A 17373-nucleotide genomic window follows, 5' to 3' on the forward strand; every position below is an offset into this window, starting at 1 on the left:
CACACACACAAACACCAAAAAAATCAATGGTGGCTTGGCCGGTGTTTGCTGAATTACAAGAAGATTGTGCCTCCCCCTCCCTCCCCCCTCCCTCCCTCTGTGTACAGCACAGGAGGCTGAGGTCTGGTGATTAGCTACTGTTTCCATGTGTGCCACAGCTACTTCTGAAAATGACCAGATGACAAAAGGCTAAATGTGGCTTTTTCCATCATGGAATGTGCAGTCTGTGGAGGAAACAGTGACGGCAAGTCCAGGATTTAGAAAGAAAAAAAAAAAAACACAGAGGGTTGGTTTGTATTTGAATCCCTCGTGGAGTCACCTGTGAACAGAGGCTTGGAGAATTTGGTTGCTTTTAGTTTGTGGTAATGTTTAGAAGTCATGTATTATTGCCTAAAGGCATTTAGCAGACACCTGATTGTCCAGGGATTTCTTACAGAGCAAGAAGCCATGAGGAAAAAGATGAAATGTCTTCAAGTTAACCAAGCAGTTCACTTGATTTTATCTCAACTTTTTAGAATGATTTGGGTTTGGACAGTGTGGCAGTATGAACACAACAGTATGACTGACAGGTCAATTTTTTCATTTCATTTCAATTTGTCATTCCCTTGCTATAACATCTAGCACAGGTTGCTAACCTGTAAATGAATCCAACACCACAGCAAAGGGTTTTGTTTAAAAAAGAAAATCAAGGTTAAACAAGTTTTTCATGCTTTACACTTAATTTTCTGCTTGCTTGCTAACAGCAGAACAACAGAGCCACTGCCATCTGTAACTGGAAATCAGGTGTGTCATTATTACTTGAGTGAATGTTGCATAATGGATTCTGACTGTTATTGTGTTGGAGTTGATCATAGCCCGTATGGACAAATATATATACCAAAATATAAACAACAACAAACAGTCAACACAGCATCACTGCCATTATATAAATGGTGAAATTGACATTTTGGCTTGTTCCATTTTTTTTCTTTCCCCCATTTCTCTCAGTATACCTGGTGTCAGTAAAACTCCTCACCCCAGTTTTCACACTCAAAAAGTATTTTGGTCACTTTTTCTTTCCTTCAGTGGGTCTGAAATTCCTTTACTGGAGTCTAAATAGAGGTATTTTGATCTTGTCACAATAATTTCATGCTGTGAAACCACACTTCTAATGGAATCTGGAAAAAGGGGGGGGGGGCTGCAGCATTTCTATTTTAACACACCTCACTGCGCTGCATTATGGCTGAATAAATAAGTCAAACTCCTAATATTATTTGAATTCTAAACTCATTCTGTGACTATTTCTGGCCGATTCTGTATCGGCTGCTGCCAGGTTGAATTTTTCTGGACACAACACTGAAAAATGTGGGAGAGAAAAAAGCACGAGGGGGAGGGAGGGAGGGAGAGGCAAAACTTCTGCTTGGATTTCTATGTTACGGACATCATGCACGCGCACGAACGCACATAGGTCCTGGCTTTAACGTATGTGGGCCGTGTCCGCTCATGGAGAGGCGTGTTCATGGGCGGCACCGCGGAGGCGCAGCCGAGCTGGGGATATAATGTGGATAAATGATGCTTTAGCAGCTTTGGTGCAAGAATCCGGCAAGAAAGAGGAGTAACTTTTCAAAGTTGCCTGCGAGGCGCTCACATCCCAGCTTTGATTTACTCATCGCGCTACCAGAGCTTTGCAACTTAAACTTTGCAGACGGACTTCTTTTTTTTTTTTTTTTTTTGGGTCTCTTTTAATATTTTCTTGCTGCAGGCGTGCAGTAGCAGCCAGATCTCTGTCAGGATCTAAAGGAGCGGGCTCAGTTCCAATTCATTAAAGGTAAATTATTTCCAAAGTCTACATTAAATCACACCACTCTATTTCTATTTCAACAGGCATTACCCTCCACAGTTTTCCATTAGACGTTGGCTGCTGGTACCAGCCTCTGTTAGCACTGCAGCTTGCATTCTAAAAAACTTCAGCTCAAATCATACATACATACATAAATACGTACGACTTTGCCCATAATAGAGTTTTTATCTTCTGAATCATTTTGGGCACTTTTCTCACAACCTCACCTCATACTTTGATATAAAAAATGCTGCATTTCTATTTAAAGGCTCCCCAGTCTGCACATGGTTCCAATTCAGGGAAAAAAGTGGTAAAATATTCAAGGATGTTCAACACTAGGAGCAATTTCTTTGATCTTTACTTAAAATAGTCATCTTCAGCCTGTCGGCTTAGCCTCAGTGAACTCCCAGAAGTGAAGTGCTCCAAGTGTCTGGAAGTTCAGCTCTGACCCAGGTTATTTAGAGAACCTGACACAGAAGAGACTGTTCCAAAGAGTTGTTCCAATATTTCTGCTTTCATCTCTCCGCTCAGGTCTCAGTAACCTCTATACAACTTTGGAATTCCCGAGAACTACTTCCATCACTGTCCTCCGATCTAAGAAGGATGAAGTACTTGTCCCTGCACTGGCTGATGAGCATGGTCCTGCTCCTGCTGCTCCACACGGCCACATCCATGGTGATGCTTCCGAACTCCACGGGCTGGCAGGAGATTCTGGACAAGTACCTGGACGAGGACGGGGGCTGGTGGGAGGCCAAGCAACGAGGGAAGAGGGCCATTACTGACAGTGACGCTCAACTCATCCTGGACCTTCACAACAAGCTCAGAGGTCAAGTCTACCCACCTGCGTCTAACATGGAGTACATGGTGAGTGGATGCAGTCCGTTGAAGAAAATACTGACTCAGCAATGATTCCCATGAAATTCCACATTTGTATACATTGGGATTTCCACACCTTAAAACATGTTGACCTCTTTGTGAACTCCCTAAGAGTTTTGCAAACTTGCAGCTGGTCAAGCTTAGTGAAATGAGGCTGTCCCCAGACCATTCCATCACCTGTCCCACTTGGCACCTTTACACAAAATCACATACCAACCTGAACCCATGTGACTTTGCTTCAATTGCCAGGAGAAGAATTCCACTAAATTACCAGTGATCATGTTACTACAAGTTTTTTTTAAATAACCCAAGCTAACAGATTTGTTTTACTTTATCCTTTGGGTACGGTGTGTGTGTGTGTGTACACAACGCCAGATCACTTTTCATTGTGCAATTAGAATCAGAGCAAGGCACCGGGGCTTGTTTTACCAGCTGTCTCACTGCCCCCCAAACACACCTACACTTACACACACACACACTCACACCACAGCCTCTAACAGTAACTCAGCCACAGTCCTGGAAGTGTTCCAAAAACACTACATGTGTAGGCTCAGCTTGACCGCTACACTGCATTTCCCTCCCACCGCACTTAGAGGTTAAATATCTCTAAGTGCGCGTTTGCGCAGAGTAATGACGTCTTATCATCCTTTCATCTCCACTCAAAGACGTGCAGGACAAAAGGCAGTATTCTCTGCTAAAGGCAAATAAACACTCAGTGCTGGGGGCAATTTCTTGAGTGTGCAATTGTATAATTGTGAGTTTGGACGTGAGGACTTGTGTGTTCTCGTGTGTGTGTTTAAATGGGCATATGGATGTGTGTGTGTAAAGCTCTGGCTGAGGCACAAATGCTGAGCCAGCAGTGTACAGCTCCTTTCTACTGTCTCCTGTTACAGTTGGCTGGTTTTTTTAGCTGCAGGGGCACCCAGGGGTGAAATATGGAGAGGTGGGCAAAAAAGAGGACGTGAGGTGAGAGGAAGAGGGTGAACGTTAGCAAGGGATACAGCAGTAATGACAATGGGGGACTGATAGGATGAGTGAGTAATGAAAAACAGATGGAGGGAGGAAGAATAACAAAACAGTTGTCAAAAAAAACTGAAAGAGTTTGAATAACAAAGTCAAGCCGGTGAAAGCAGGAAAATTATGTGGGAAAGTGCCAGTAAGAAAATATTAGAATGATATTTATAATTCTATCACATACTGTATATATATACTGTATATACATATCACTAAAGAAGCCAATTTTTTTCTTATTTTTTCATATTTTATTTTGAAAGGGTGGGTTTCTGGTTCTGGTTTGTGATATTCTGCTTCTGTTTCTGTCTCTGTTGATCTGCTGTCACCTCTCAGAAGCCTCACAGCTCCACTGTACTGGAAGACTCCAAAGACATGCTCCTCTGCACTTCCTACACACATTCATGCATACAGAGTCACACAGAACTCACACACCTACACTGTTCCAAGTTGGATCCTGTTGCACACATACACCACTGTTAGCCCCGTGAGCCCTGTCTTTGTCTGCAGTTGTATGAAAGCACACCTGAGTGACCCCCAGTGGCGGCCATGACATGAGATAACATAGTAAATCCCAGCTGGCCCTTCCTTCTCCATCCGTCTCTTTTCCTTGGCCTCTCTGCCTCTCTCTCTCTCTCTCGCTCTCTCTCTTGTCCCTGTGGCTCCGTTCCAATTCTGTCATTATCCAATGCAGAGGCCCAAAAATTCCCTCGGATCAGCATTCACACTCTGTAGTGATCCACTCTGCACTCTGAGGTGCAGCTTCAGTTGGGAGCCAGGGTTCAGCCTTTGACTCACATGTTGACCTACAGTTATCAACACAGACGTGAGAAACCTCCACACCTACATTTATGGACCTCGATTACCAGAAAGGATGAAACACTTTCTATTAATGTTTTACACACAGATGAGTTTTCGAGAGTGAGTGTTTGTTTTTGTAAGGTTGTGTGTGTGTTTAACTTGTGTGTTTTCATGATGCAGTGGTTTTGTTAGGTTATTAGACAGTGTTTACAGTGAGTAAAGGCAGGATTTAAGTTTGTTAAAATGGGTTTCACTTGGAAGACTGCCAAATGCAAACGAAGTTTCAGACTGCGGCGGTGAAAGATTAGGCAAAGCAACCCAAACATATTTTGTTCCGGCAGCTTTGCGTAGCTTCATTTGCAGTGCTCACAGGCCAGATGGAAGGTGGATTCTCTCCAGTGTGTCTTTGCTTTACCCTATAGTCTTAATGCTGCTGGTTTTAGTTAAAAACCTAGTAAATATCCAAAGGAACAGGTGCTGGATGCAAAAAAAAAAAAAAAATCTCTAGACAGAAAGAGCAGCATCTGAATGTCTCGGTATCTTTGCTCCTCAGACGTGCTCCGTGGTCATGCTCTGGTTAAAGGCTGACATTAACACAAATTACAAACATGCCACTTTAATGTCACCGGGCTGGATGGTCTTCAGACCTCACCAGTGCTGTCTGCATCATATAAATATATCAGGCAGGCCAGGCAACAAGTTATATGTCAGTGAGTGAGCTGCTTAATGTAATGCCCAGAATGTAAACATTGCTCCGGTGCCAAATGTAACAGCGCCCCTGCTAAATATGTCAGGCAGCATGGTCATAAAACTTAGCAGAGATGCACGCCTACACATGGAGATCAAATTAGCAAATTTTGATAATGTCACAGATAACCTCAAAACCTGTTGGTTATCGTTGGTCCATGCAGTCACGGTAGAAAAACACCCGGTGGTTCCTCTTTTGGGAAATGGTTTAATTCAGGATCTTACAGTTCAGCATCCTGTCCAGATGTTTTTTTTCTGGTTTAGTAACTTCAAAACCTTCATTCCTGACTCACTAATGTTCTCTGACCTATGGAAAACGGATTCTGTAGAAACATGTGTCAACAAGGCTGGGAAAAAGACCTTCACCTGAGCTTTACATTGATCATATGATTTTTAAAAGTATACTTTCTATTTGCATCCTTCATTTCTGAACCTAAATTCAACCTAATTTTTCTCCCTTTACCTCCCCCTTCTTCCAGTTTTCACAACTTTTCTTTAATTTTCATTCTGTCTCTGGATGCACCATTGGTTACAAACAGGAAGTTCGGTTGTGCGAAGGAAGTACCCTTCTGAATCCTTTGGAATGCAACCAGATGACAGAGAAAAAAATTGGCCACAAATGAAGTGTTAAGTGAAATAAACAATGCAGTGTGCACAGTGCTGAAAGAGTGCAGCGAGGGAGGTGTTTTTCTTTATGGGCCCCAGTGAAGGTGCGGTTGGGGTGGGTGGTGGTTGGGTGTCTTGGGTGCAAGGCGTCCTCTGCCGGGCTCACTGTACAAACAAAACCAGTTGGACGAGCTGGCTGCACGCTAAATTTAACAGCTCAGACGTGTGCAGAGTGAGGGACACGTCCCAAGCCTGCTTTTCTCTACTAGGAAACAGAATGGTCTTCTATTAGAACCTAAACATTCCTCAACATTTTCTTTTCAGAGTGGTGACCAATCGATAATAATCTCAAACCTCTTGCTGACCTTGTCAGAGTACAGAACGTCCCATGAGCTGTGGTGTGCACATTATTTAGCAGTTACCACAGGTTTTCAGTGGAGCTAAAGTGACGCAAGAAAAAAAGATTTAAGGCAATAAAAAAAGGGTCTAGCAATAAAAATCCAATTATCTCTGAACAGGTTTAAATCTCTGACGTATTTCTGTTGCAACATCATCGGATACGATGGTGAGGGTTCCTAAGCAGAACTGAGGATTTCAACTGTTACACACAGACTCTCATTTAGAACCATCCGTAGAGGTCACGTCTGAGAGAGATAGAGTTTCAGGCAAACAAATCCTCATTCCTCTTTTAACCTTGACCCTGTCACTCACTAGTTAACATCAGTTTACACTTACTTTACACTGAGAAAGTCAACACTTTCAGAGGTAAGAGTTAACTTTCAGCACAGCCAGATGCCCCGTTGTTAGGTAGCTGTGTGTGTAGTTTGGGAATAATGCAGAGAACAGCAGTTGTTGCTGGTGGGAACAAGAGTGGGAGATGGATGCCAAAGGAGGAGAGGGAGGGGGCGTGGAGGGAGGAGGGAGAGTTCGAGGTACAGATAGTTTTTTTTTTGGTTATCTTTTTACTATCATTGGGATTTCAGACAGGGTAAGGCATGACTTCCAGGGCCATAGGTGTGAACTGTGCTGAATCCATACACCTGTGCTGTTTTTATCCATGCATATGTTCACACATTTCTACAAGCAGATGTAAACTCATTAGCTCCATAACAGAGCTGCCACATTCGAACTCCACCCTTAAAAGGAGGAAGTGGAGGTGTGCAATTAAAGGAACACACCGTGTCCTTCAGAGAAGCTACGGCTGGTGTTATTTCAACTTTTTTGATGCGAGAATGTAGGTCAGTGGAGAGGAAGGACAGTCCTTGCATTCCCCAAAAACCCAAAAATGGGAATACGATCCCTGAGAATGCAACCAGAGCCAAACTTGACTTTAGAGCGCAAATTAAGAAAGAGGTGAAACAAAAGCCCATGCCCAGGCATCTCACTGGAGACATATGGAAGGTATTACAAGAGTAAAAACAGCTTGAGCATTTTTTTGAATAACACCCAAGCTTACGGGAAAACCCATCCGGAGCTGCATGGAAGTCTGGAAGCCCTTTTAAAAGCAAAACTTCATTATTATTTTTGTCTTTTTTAAATTAATTTCCCAGCACAGACAAAGTAGCAGCATTTTATGCTGAAAAATAATACATCTATAAGTATTTTTTCACCCACATGGTTCCCCCCATTTATTTTCTTTTTTCTTTTTGCAGGTGTGGGACACCGAGTTGGAGCGAACAGCTGAGGAGTGGGCCGAGACCTGCTTGTGGGAACATGGTCCCTCTGGGTTACTGCCACAGATTGGACAGAACCTGGGAGCCCACTGGGGAAGGTGAACACACACCTTACACTTTACACTTTCTTTACACGCATATTTAAACCCACATTTAATCAAAGGTTGGAAGTAGAAACCGTAGAATGTCTTTAAATGTTCGGAAGAAGAGAAAATCAGCTGTGTTTGCGGCTTATACAGCTGGCTCCAGCTCTGCACACATAGGCATCTCTGTCACGAGCCTGTGATACACAATAGAAAAAACATGAATAAAAAGAACCGATTTAACAGTTGGTTTATGAAAGTCACAACACCAATTTTATTCTGGCCTCAGTGACTGCACAACAAAAAAAAACATAAAATAATTCTTTGATATCTGCAATAAACCCATGGAAATAAAATAAGAATTGAATCCACTGGATCATTTGAAACATTTTCTACAATAATTTAAATTAAATTAAAAAAAAAATTAAGTTGAAAAAAGGCAGTTGCCAATAGGATAAAAGAAAGGCATTAAGGGCATTGAGGACTCTATACCTCAGTAGAGCTCCATTATTTTTGGAGCTGTACACCTCTATGAACACACACAAAAAATATCTTTCATTCTTTCCTAATTTTAAATAATGTTAAAATTGATTCCAGTTATTAAAAAGGGTTTTGTATAATAACCCCTATTTAATGCTTGATCTTCTTTGAAGCTTGGCTAAGCCTCCATTTAGCTCCATTTAGCTTCCTTTCCATTTAGTTTCGTTCTTAATACTAGCACGTTCTTGTTTACTAAATGTTTACATTGTAACACATGCAACGTAAGGTATGTTGTCAAGTGTGAGTGAAGGTTTCTTATGACTCAAGCTAAATAAATGCAAAACAAACTCTCAGGCCAAACAAACAAACAAACAAACAAACACAACACAAACTCCCCACCGAGCACTTGAAAGCATGGCTGCTACACAAGAGACACTCTTGTTCCAATTCTAATCATATAAGCTCACAGTCAAGACGTTCACTTGACTCTAATCAGATTAACTGGCAACACCTGGGGGGCAAATCTGGGTCAGCGCTTTGTTGAAGTATTTTTAAAGCAAAAGAGCTGGACTGAAGGCTAGAAAACTGCTTTTAATATTTTGGTTGAATCTGCTTTGAATTCTGGCATCAAAATGTTGATGTTGAAAAATCCTTGGTTACTTTAACTAGAAATAATCCATCAGTTTAAACTCCCACAATAAAGAGACACTGTTAAAATGGTGTTGGTAATCAATCAACACGTCTCCTCAGATATCGTCCACCCACATTCCACGTGCAGGCCTGGTACAACGAGGTAAAGGACTTCTCTTACCCTTACCCCCAGGAGTGTGACCCCTACTGCCCCTTCAGATGCTCTGGCCCAGTTTGCACTCATTACACACAGGTACGTTGTGTACATCCATATGTACCATTTTCCTCAGGGATATGAAACCATGTGGTCACGCTGGTGTCTGTTTTGCAGTTGGTCTGGGCTACCAGCAGTCGGATCGGCTGTGCTGTCAACATGTGCTACGACATGAATGTGTGGGGACAGATCTGGGCCAAAGCTGTCTATCTTGTCTGCAACTACTCACCAAAGTGAGCAGATTTGTTTGGCTGTGTTTCAGAGAAACACAAGCTTCCAGGAAGTCCTTCTGGATTTGAGGGAGAACATTGTCTGGTTGACGATGGAGCTAAAACTATTTTATTCTTTTTTTTTTAACTAAACAGGGGGAACTGGTGGGGCTATTCTCCTTACAAACATGGTACCCCGTGTTCTGCCTGCCCCCCCAGCTATGGTGGTGGCTGTAGGGACAATCTCTGCTACAAAGGTACGAAAGAGAAATATCAAAGAAATAGAAAGCTGGTAAAAAAAAAAATGGAAATGCATATATTCTTTGTGACTTTACTCCAAGATGACAGCTCCTATCCTCTGCAAGAGGAAACTGAAGAAAACAACTTCATTGAGCAGGAGGCCCCCCTCTCACCGCAGAAGCCATGGTCCAGGGCCTCCAGACCTGAGGCTCCCAGTCTTCCTGCCCCAGCTCCCACCCAGCCCCCCACAGAGAACCTGCAGAAGAATGATGTGGTCAACACACAGCAGATGTGTAAGCTGCCATTTTACTGTTTATTCTGTATCCAGTTACATCTCATGATGGGGGGTGGGGGTGCATGTAGGGTCTGGTTTTAGAAACTGGTGGTGCAGAGAGTGAAAAGAATTATGGGACAATATATTTGTAATATTTAAAGTTTTTAAAGCAGTTTTCATTTAAAATAAGGTCAAAAACATGGGATCTCATAGTTGCTGTCTGTTTGGCATTCAACAAACAAAACCAGACGAGCGGAGGAAAAACAACAAGGCTTGACCTTCAACGTTCTGCAGCAGTTTGCACCAAAAAGCCTTGATTTCTGTTCTTTTTATCTGTCCTCTCCCTGATTGACCTTGACAGCTTCTAAAGTGTTCCTTAATATTGCAAGTCACTGGTTGTGAGGGGGTGGCGGGGGGGGGGTCTATTTTAGCAAGACTCCCCGAGTGTGTGTTTGCTTTTGGCTGGCTGAGAGGGGGCCGAGGAGTGAGAGGGGCTCTCTGTGGTTTTTAAATGGCTTCCTCTCTGCAGTGCAAGGGGTCCGTGATGGTAAGCTGAGACACTTCCTCTAGTGTTGCTGACCACCCTGAACCTATTCTGCTCTGTGATTTTCTGAAGCATCACAAGAACATTCTCCATTGACTTTCAATCAACTGGGTTGTTCAGCTGCCGACCTCTGAAATACATGTTGTTCTTTTTGGATCAAGCTCTCGAAGGATTTTGTGTTTGTGCGTTTCAGCTCAGCTTGTAACCTGTGACACTAAACTCCGGGATCAGTGCAAAGGAACGCCCTGCAATAGGTAGAGAACAAAACAAAACAACAACAGAAACACTTCAACATTGTGTATTCATCACCGTCCCTAGCATCAGTGTGATTTTTCCACAGATATGAGTGTCCTGCAGGGTGTCTGGATGCCATAGGAAAGGTAGTGGGAACTGTCTACTATGAAATGGTGAGTCCACCTCAGGTCAGAATCGTCTGATCATTCTACTAGTTTGTTGCCAGAAGTCCAGAGATTTCATGAACTGTGTTGTGTTGCAGCAATCCAGTGTGTGCAGAGCGGGTCTACATGCTGGTGTCATCGACAATGATGGAGGATGGATGGATGTAACCAGACAAGGAAGAAAAGATTATTTTATCAAATCTCATAAAAATGGAGTTCAGTCTTTAGGGTAAGTCTACAGGACGGACCAAAGTATGTCAGTTTGATATGAAATACAAAACAAAAAAAATACAATATATCAACTGCTATATGAGCAAAACTGCAATACAGCTACTTTCATATTTGTTTAAACCTTCAATAATCAGGCAAAAAAAATGGGTTACCAACGGTCATTGGTCACTGGCTCTCAAACCTTTTTTGCACCACACCCTTTGTACTGTAGGTGGACTATTGTACCCCCTCACTTTTGCCCCCCACTGTCAAAACTCCATTGAACATTACTGAACAACGTAATTCGTACAAAACGTTTCTCATGGTATAAAAGAAATACAATTACATCAAAATAAATAAAATATTTAAATAATAATTCATTTGACTTGCTTCACCCTCATAATAGCTCCAGGCCCCCCTGGGAAGAGAGTCTGCCTCTCACCTTGGGAAACATTGACCTTAGCCATTGAGGCTGATGCACCAACACACTGTCACAGAAGCTGTTTTTTTTCTCCTTTTTTGTTTGTAGTATAAATTTGTTATTGCCTTTTTTCTTGTACCTAAGAAGAATCATTTTTCTATGACTCCTCTGCCCAAGTTTTCATTTGTTTTCAGTCCACCTCAGAATAGCTCCAATTCCCTTTTGCTCAATACCACTTTAAGACCATTTTTGCAGCAGCAGCAGACTTGTAAAGTCTCATCATGTAAAGAAATTAGGTTTTGGTCGTGGTTGTCATTACCTCAGAGTGGTTCAAGTAATGACTTCACTACTTCAGCTTACATCGTTAGACATTTCATCTGGCTTTTCTCAATAAATTGACAAACCACGTGAAATGCAGCTTAGCATAGGTGCTAATATGCAGCTGCTTTGTTAGCTCAATTAACCTAATTTTAAATTTGTCAATGAAAACCATAAAAAATATTTTTATAGTTTATCAGTTTGCCAGAATAAAACTAATGCCATTGCTTTGTGATTTGTTTTGACAGAAAATATCAGAGTGCTAACTCTTTCACAGTGTCCAGAGTCACAGGTCAGTCCGACCACATCTCACACCTGGGTTTGAAGTTTTGCAATTCATCACGAAATATACGTATATTGTTCTACATGTGTATTTTTTCCTTTCTTCAGTCAAAGCCATCACATGTGACACCACAGCCGCACAGCTGTGTCCTTTCCAAAAGCCTGCCAAACACTGTCCGAGGTAACGATGCTGTTCTGTTCCTGCCTGTTCACACTGTCATGTGAATTTATCCTGTAACTCACGACCGACTTTTTGTTTTTGTTATTGTAGATTATACTGTCCAAGAAACTGTTTGGAGGAAAACTCACACACATCCAGAGTAATTGGAACGAGGATTTTCTCTGATGTGAGTCCAACGTTTTGAGGCTGAATTAGCCAAAAACATGTTGTTGTTTTTTTAGGTTTGTTTTGTTTTCCTTAATATTAAAACAGTTGTTTTCTCTGTTTTCTCCCTGCATTGTAGCGGTCCAGTATTTGTCTTGCAGCTGTCCACACTGGAGTCATCAGGAATGATGCAGGCGGTTACATTGATGTGATGCCAGTGGATAAACGAAGATACTACATCGCCTCGTACCAAAATGGCATTTCATCAGAGAGGTATGTGAACGCAGTAAGAATGTGAAAGGGCACGAGATGGAAGAAGTGGTTCACGTTTTTGCTTTACAGCCAGATGATCAAAACAAAAACATTTGTAGGTATAGTAGTTTGCATGTTTTTCCAGCTGCTGTGACTTTCTCCCTTGGCCTAAACACATGCAAATTGAAGAAATAATATAAAGAAATTTTTAAAAAATCCTCAAGGGCAAAATTGAATTATTATTGACTTATCTAGTTGCAGGTTAGATATGGGGGATTCAAGGCAAGTAGTGGCCCACGGGCCAGTAGTTTGCCATCAACTCGCCACTGCAATTTACCATCTGATGATATACTGTACGATGAATGTACTTAACCTAATATTTATTCACTGCCCATGTTAAATAACCAGGCTATACTAGAATGATATAAATGTCTCAACTCTGCAATAAATACTGTAGAATTAGCACTCTTTCATTTCTCTGATCTCTAGTAGAGTGAATGGGTTAATTTGCTGAGCTCAGAGAGTGGGAATGGGAAATCAATAGCTCTCAGGTAGAGGGGAAATTTATCCACTCTGCCCTCCCGTGAGTCCAGGCTTTTCTGGGTGCAGGCAGTTCATTATGTCTCTTATGTGGTGCACATGGGCTGTTGACATGCTTCTGCTTTATAATAATGAATTGACTGGCTTAGGATGAGAGCATTTCCATGTTGAAGCATGTTTTTTTTAACTCCACATTGGCCTTAAATTGAGGAAGGTGTAATTTGAGATTCCGAGTTATCAAAAAGGGATCGAAATCCTATTAGATTTTGGCTTGGCCACATCGATGCAGTGGCTGAATTTAAACAAGATGATAATACAGGGAGGTAATGGATCTTATGTCACACAAATTCTTAGCTCCTTTATAAAAGAGAGGCGTTTTAACTCAGCTGTTGAAATGTTTGGTCACAAAGATACATGTGGATTTAGACTGTTTTTGTCTCCAGTTTAAGTGCTTAGCATTTCTCAGAGCAATGCTCTCTGGTCTCCACAGGATTTATGTTATGGTATGGGCATCGTAGGAAGCAGGCAGGACCCAAATGAGATCCCAGGAAGACTTTCTTCAGGTGTAGCAGGTTTATTAACAATGTGCAAATTAATAAAATAGGACAAGGCATAAACTACCAAGCATGGACGACAGCAAAACATGACCAACACACACACAACCACAGAACACAACAGCACAATGATCCAACCAGGACAGAGTGAGGGAGAGCAGTATATATACAAAGGGAACCAGGTGATACGAGTGAGACTAATGACGAACACAACAGCTGAGTGTGATGACACTGATTGCACCACAGAGCAGACAGCTGGACCAGGGAACAGACAGACCTCACAATTTAGAATAGAATAGAATAACTTTTGCCATTTGCCACCAGTTAAAGAACATTTCACATCAATTTGTTGTTGTTTTTTCTTTGCATTCAGTTGGAGTCATTTGTACAGACATGAGAAAATATTAAAAATGTTAGCTTTCTAAGAGAAAATGATCAAATTGGTTATTACACAATAAGACACAAGTACAAAAAGTAAACATTGAGACAGAAATATAAAGAACATGCTGTATAAACCTTTAGTGTCAAGTGTCAATAAATAAGAAACAATGTCAACCTCAGGGTAAAAGTAAACTTTGAACATCGAGGTAACTGTAAATACTTAACAGAAATGTAAACCTCGGGCTAGAATGCGAAGATAAAGCAATAAGAAGTAGACATTAAGTTTCAGTAGAGAGACTTGATGTTCTCTGAGAGAAAATAAAGTAAATAAATATTACAGTCTTGTTAGGAAGGTATTTTAGTGAAGTCAGTGTATCACTGGGGCTGGTTAAAAAACTGTTGAAGGGTCAGGTTTTCACTGTGACAATTTGAGATTTTAGTTTCTTCTTTTGGTTCATGTTGCAGTATATACATACATATTTATCCATCCATCCTTTCATCCATCCATATTATTGACTGACCTGCCTGCAGTCCAGATTTCATCCTTTCCTTGTTTTAGTTTTGATTCCATTTCTGGACTGTGTACTAGCTTAGTTGGAAATGAGGTTTGTAGATCACATTGCACCACTGTATGGAGAGCAGCAGCATTAAGATTACAAATCTGCACCAAGATCCGTGACCCACATGTGGTTTCAGTCCTGAAATTATTCTAAGGTGACCTGCCTAAAGGACACACACGTACAGAGACTTAGTTTTTCCTCTCTCTCTCTCTCTCTCTCTCTCTCTCCCTCCCACCCTCCCCCCCTCCTCTGCTGTCTCTCCACCACATTTATCTTTGTCACTCCGCTGAGATGCCTGACATCTGTTATTATCTGCCCATCATTTATCAGTCTTCTTGAAAGCCACAACATGCCTGTCTTTGTTGGATTAACACACAGAGCACCCCCAGTGTTTGTGTTTAAAAAAAAAGAAAATGGAGGCTCATTCGCTTTCTCAGGAAGCTGCGGCATCAGCCTGTCTGTCTGTCTCATCAGTCATCACATTGTCAGGCAACACAGCAGTGTGGATGTAGAAACCTGAAGTCTATATGTTTGTGCCAGTCTGTCATCTGCAAATAAAGACCTCGGACACGTTCTGTTACTGACACATGCTGCACCTAGGCTGACTCTGCCTCTTGTTTTCTCACTCTCTCTTCCCCGCAGCCTTCAAAACCCCCCTGGAGGAAAGGCGTTCCGGGTGTTCGCCGTGATTTGAGTGCCCCCGGGGGTCGGCTTCATCAAACAGAGAGTGCACTTGTGCTGTTGAATAGGCGGTAATCAAGCCCTGTTGTTAAACTCAATGAGTGAAATGTTTCTGGCTTTGCTTCACTCCTGGGGTCAGAGGTCGTCTCCATGACAGTGTAATCCTAGCAACACAAAAACTTGACAGATACACAAGAAGATCCTGTCTCCTGGCTCTTGAATGGAGTTCTGATCCTGTCATTCAGAGCAGGGCATTTTTGTAAATACACTATGTGGTTCAGTGTTGTACATACCTGTTAATGCCCTCACATACTCTGCCTGTGTGCAGTTTAAAGTAGCTCTGTATAAATACTGAATATAAATGAGATATAACATTATTATGGCACTTATAGATGAGTATCATTTTTATTGTCTGGCACATTTTCACTGGTGCTCTGGAGAGGCGTCCCGTCATATTTTGTACTTTTAAATGGTGGAAGAACAGATTATTAGACATCTATTTTTATATGAACATATATTGTATGCTTTACGTCAGTTTATAAGAAGATGCTGCTACATATACGTTGATTTTTGTATTTTCATGTTATGGTCGTGGTTTCTCAAAAACTCCCTGCAGGTCGGGTAGCACGCTCCACTCAGAGTTTTCCCTCTTTAATAAATCACATGCACCTGATGTCGACACAGTTTATTTGAGTGGATGTAAAAGTTGATTCCAGGTCTTAACTCCCTGTTATCTCTACTACAGAGCATGTTTATTTGTTTATATATGTGCTTGTACTTTTATTTTTTATTTTATTTTTACCCACTGTCAGCTTTGTTTCATCATGCAATTTTTATTACAGGCAAATAATTGAATTGTTGTTGTTGTTTTTCCTGTTTCTTTGTGCATTTTATTTTTCTTTCCTACCTCAGGTTGTTAGGAAAAGTGCATTTGGCAATAAAATATTACAGTCTCCACAACTCTCTCACATTTGCTGCGGGCATTTAAAATGTCCTTATTCACTATTACTCAGTGGGCCAGACATTTTGCATTAAACATTTATCAACTAAATATATGCTCATTACTTTTTATCATGGCAATCAATAGTCGCTGCCTTTGGACGTGGATTGTCCAGGTACAAAGAATGGTTTCTGTTTTTAGCTTCATGCTACAAAACTGTAATTACATGAAATGTTAAGTATATTTTAGAATGTGATGAATGTCTCCTTCAGAATGATGTTAGTCTTGGAATCCCTGCTCTCCGCTGTGGTGACTGTGGGGCGGTGGCATATTTTTTTTTTCTCCTATTCTTGAAGATATTTTGTGTAAGTATGATGAACATAACTCAAATGCATGTTTACTTGAACACATTTATCCCAGCCACACCAAACCACATTGCCTCCGAGTCATTTCTAAGCATAGCTGTAGCTGAGTTTTGTGTGAAACTTGAGCTCTCAAATTTGAGGACATAAATAATATTCTGTAGACCTGGAATCTGACAGGAAATCCCATAATTGTTTGCAAATTTAAAAAAAGGCCATGACATGACTTGTCCTAAAGTGGCTGGAAACGTACAGTCTGGGACTACAGTCAGGACTCCTGGAAGATTTAAAACCATTAAATACTGTTGTTGCATCAAACATAGTTGATCAAAGAACTTTCAGGGAGCTTTCTGGTTTTTAAAAAAGACAGAAGTCACGATCCACAGACTGAGGTCTATCACTTCCTGAGAGGAGCACTTCACAACCGATACTTAACTCTTTCAGGATGTGACACCTCTAACCCCTTCTACAACATCCAGACCCGTTAGTCATCTGAACCCGCTTGTGTGGAAAACATTTGATTTGAAACGACCCAGCTTTTCCTCCTAAGGTCTGTCACCAGGGAGCAGGGTTGTCACTCCTCATTTGCCTCCGTGCAGCAGTGGAGTGAAATGACCAATCCATAATGGCCGACTGTGTTGTGATGTCTGGTCGGCCACAATAGGTTGTGACTCGAGCTTCAAAGATGAATGCCACTGAATCTTAATGTGGTGCGTCTGTAGGAGTGGCCGATACAGATTTACTTGGATCGGAAAATGTCAGTGAACAAGTCATATCACATGCAGAGTTTGGTCATAAACTATAAAAAAGTGTAGACGTGTTGGTCGTGTGGATGTAGGCCACTGGCTTGTTCTATTGTGACCACAGTGTTGCCCCAAATCACAGCCTGCATCAAAAACAGCGTGTTCAAACACATGTTCATACTCTAGCTGTCATGCACAC

General features: G+C 41.5%; 1 protein-coding gene across 2 annotated transcripts; it reads left to right on the forward strand.

Annotated features, from left to right (window-relative positions):
- Nucleotides 1–1359: 1359 nt before the first annotated feature.
- Nucleotides 1360–16503, forward strand: crispld1a (cysteine-rich secretory protein LCCL domain containing 1a). Of its 2 annotated transcripts, XM_008307600.3 has the most exons (15): nt 1360–1807; nt 2351–2683; nt 7513–7631; nt 8847–8979; nt 9058–9173; nt 9306–9406; nt 9491–9682; nt 10401–10461; nt 10548–10614; nt 10704–10834; nt 11803–11846; nt 11945–12017; nt 12108–12183; nt 12301–12434; nt 15091–16503. In XM_008307600.3, the coding sequence occupies exons 2-15, from the start codon at nt 2423–2425 to the stop codon at nt 15140–15142; spliced, it is 1560 nt and encodes a 519-aa protein (XP_008305822.1). In that variant the 5' UTR covers nt 1360–1807; nt 2351–2422; the 3' UTR covers nt 15143–16503. The 2 variants fall into 2 exon arrangements, with proteins under 2 accessions (XP_008305822.1, XP_024910429.1); XM_025054661.1 differs by having other exon boundaries at nt 9306–9682.
- The last annotated feature ends 870 nt before the right edge of the window (nt 16504–17373 follow it).

This window comes from Cynoglossus semilaevis, chromosome 3 (genome assembly GCF_000523025.1).
Source record: "Cynoglossus semilaevis isolate Cse_v1.0 chromosome 3, Cse_v1.0, whole genome shotgun sequence".
NCBI lineage: Eukaryota > Metazoa > Chordata > Actinopteri > Pleuronectiformes > Cynoglossidae > Cynoglossus > Cynoglossus semilaevis.

Excerpts from the sequence above, each read along its gene's own strand:
- crispld1a (XM_025054661.1), top strand. The coding sequence starts at position 2,423 with ATGAAGTACTTGTCCCTGCACTGGCTGATGAGCATGGTCCTGCTCCTG. Across the intron at positions 8,980-9,057 it reads TTTGCACTCATTACACACAG|TTGGTCTGGGCTACCAGCAG; the intron begins GTACGTTGTGTA and ends TCTGTTTTGCAG. Across the intron at positions 12,018-12,107 it reads CCTGCCAAACACTGTCCGAG|ATTATACTGTCCAAGAAACT; the intron begins GTAACGATGCTG and ends TTGTTATTGTAG.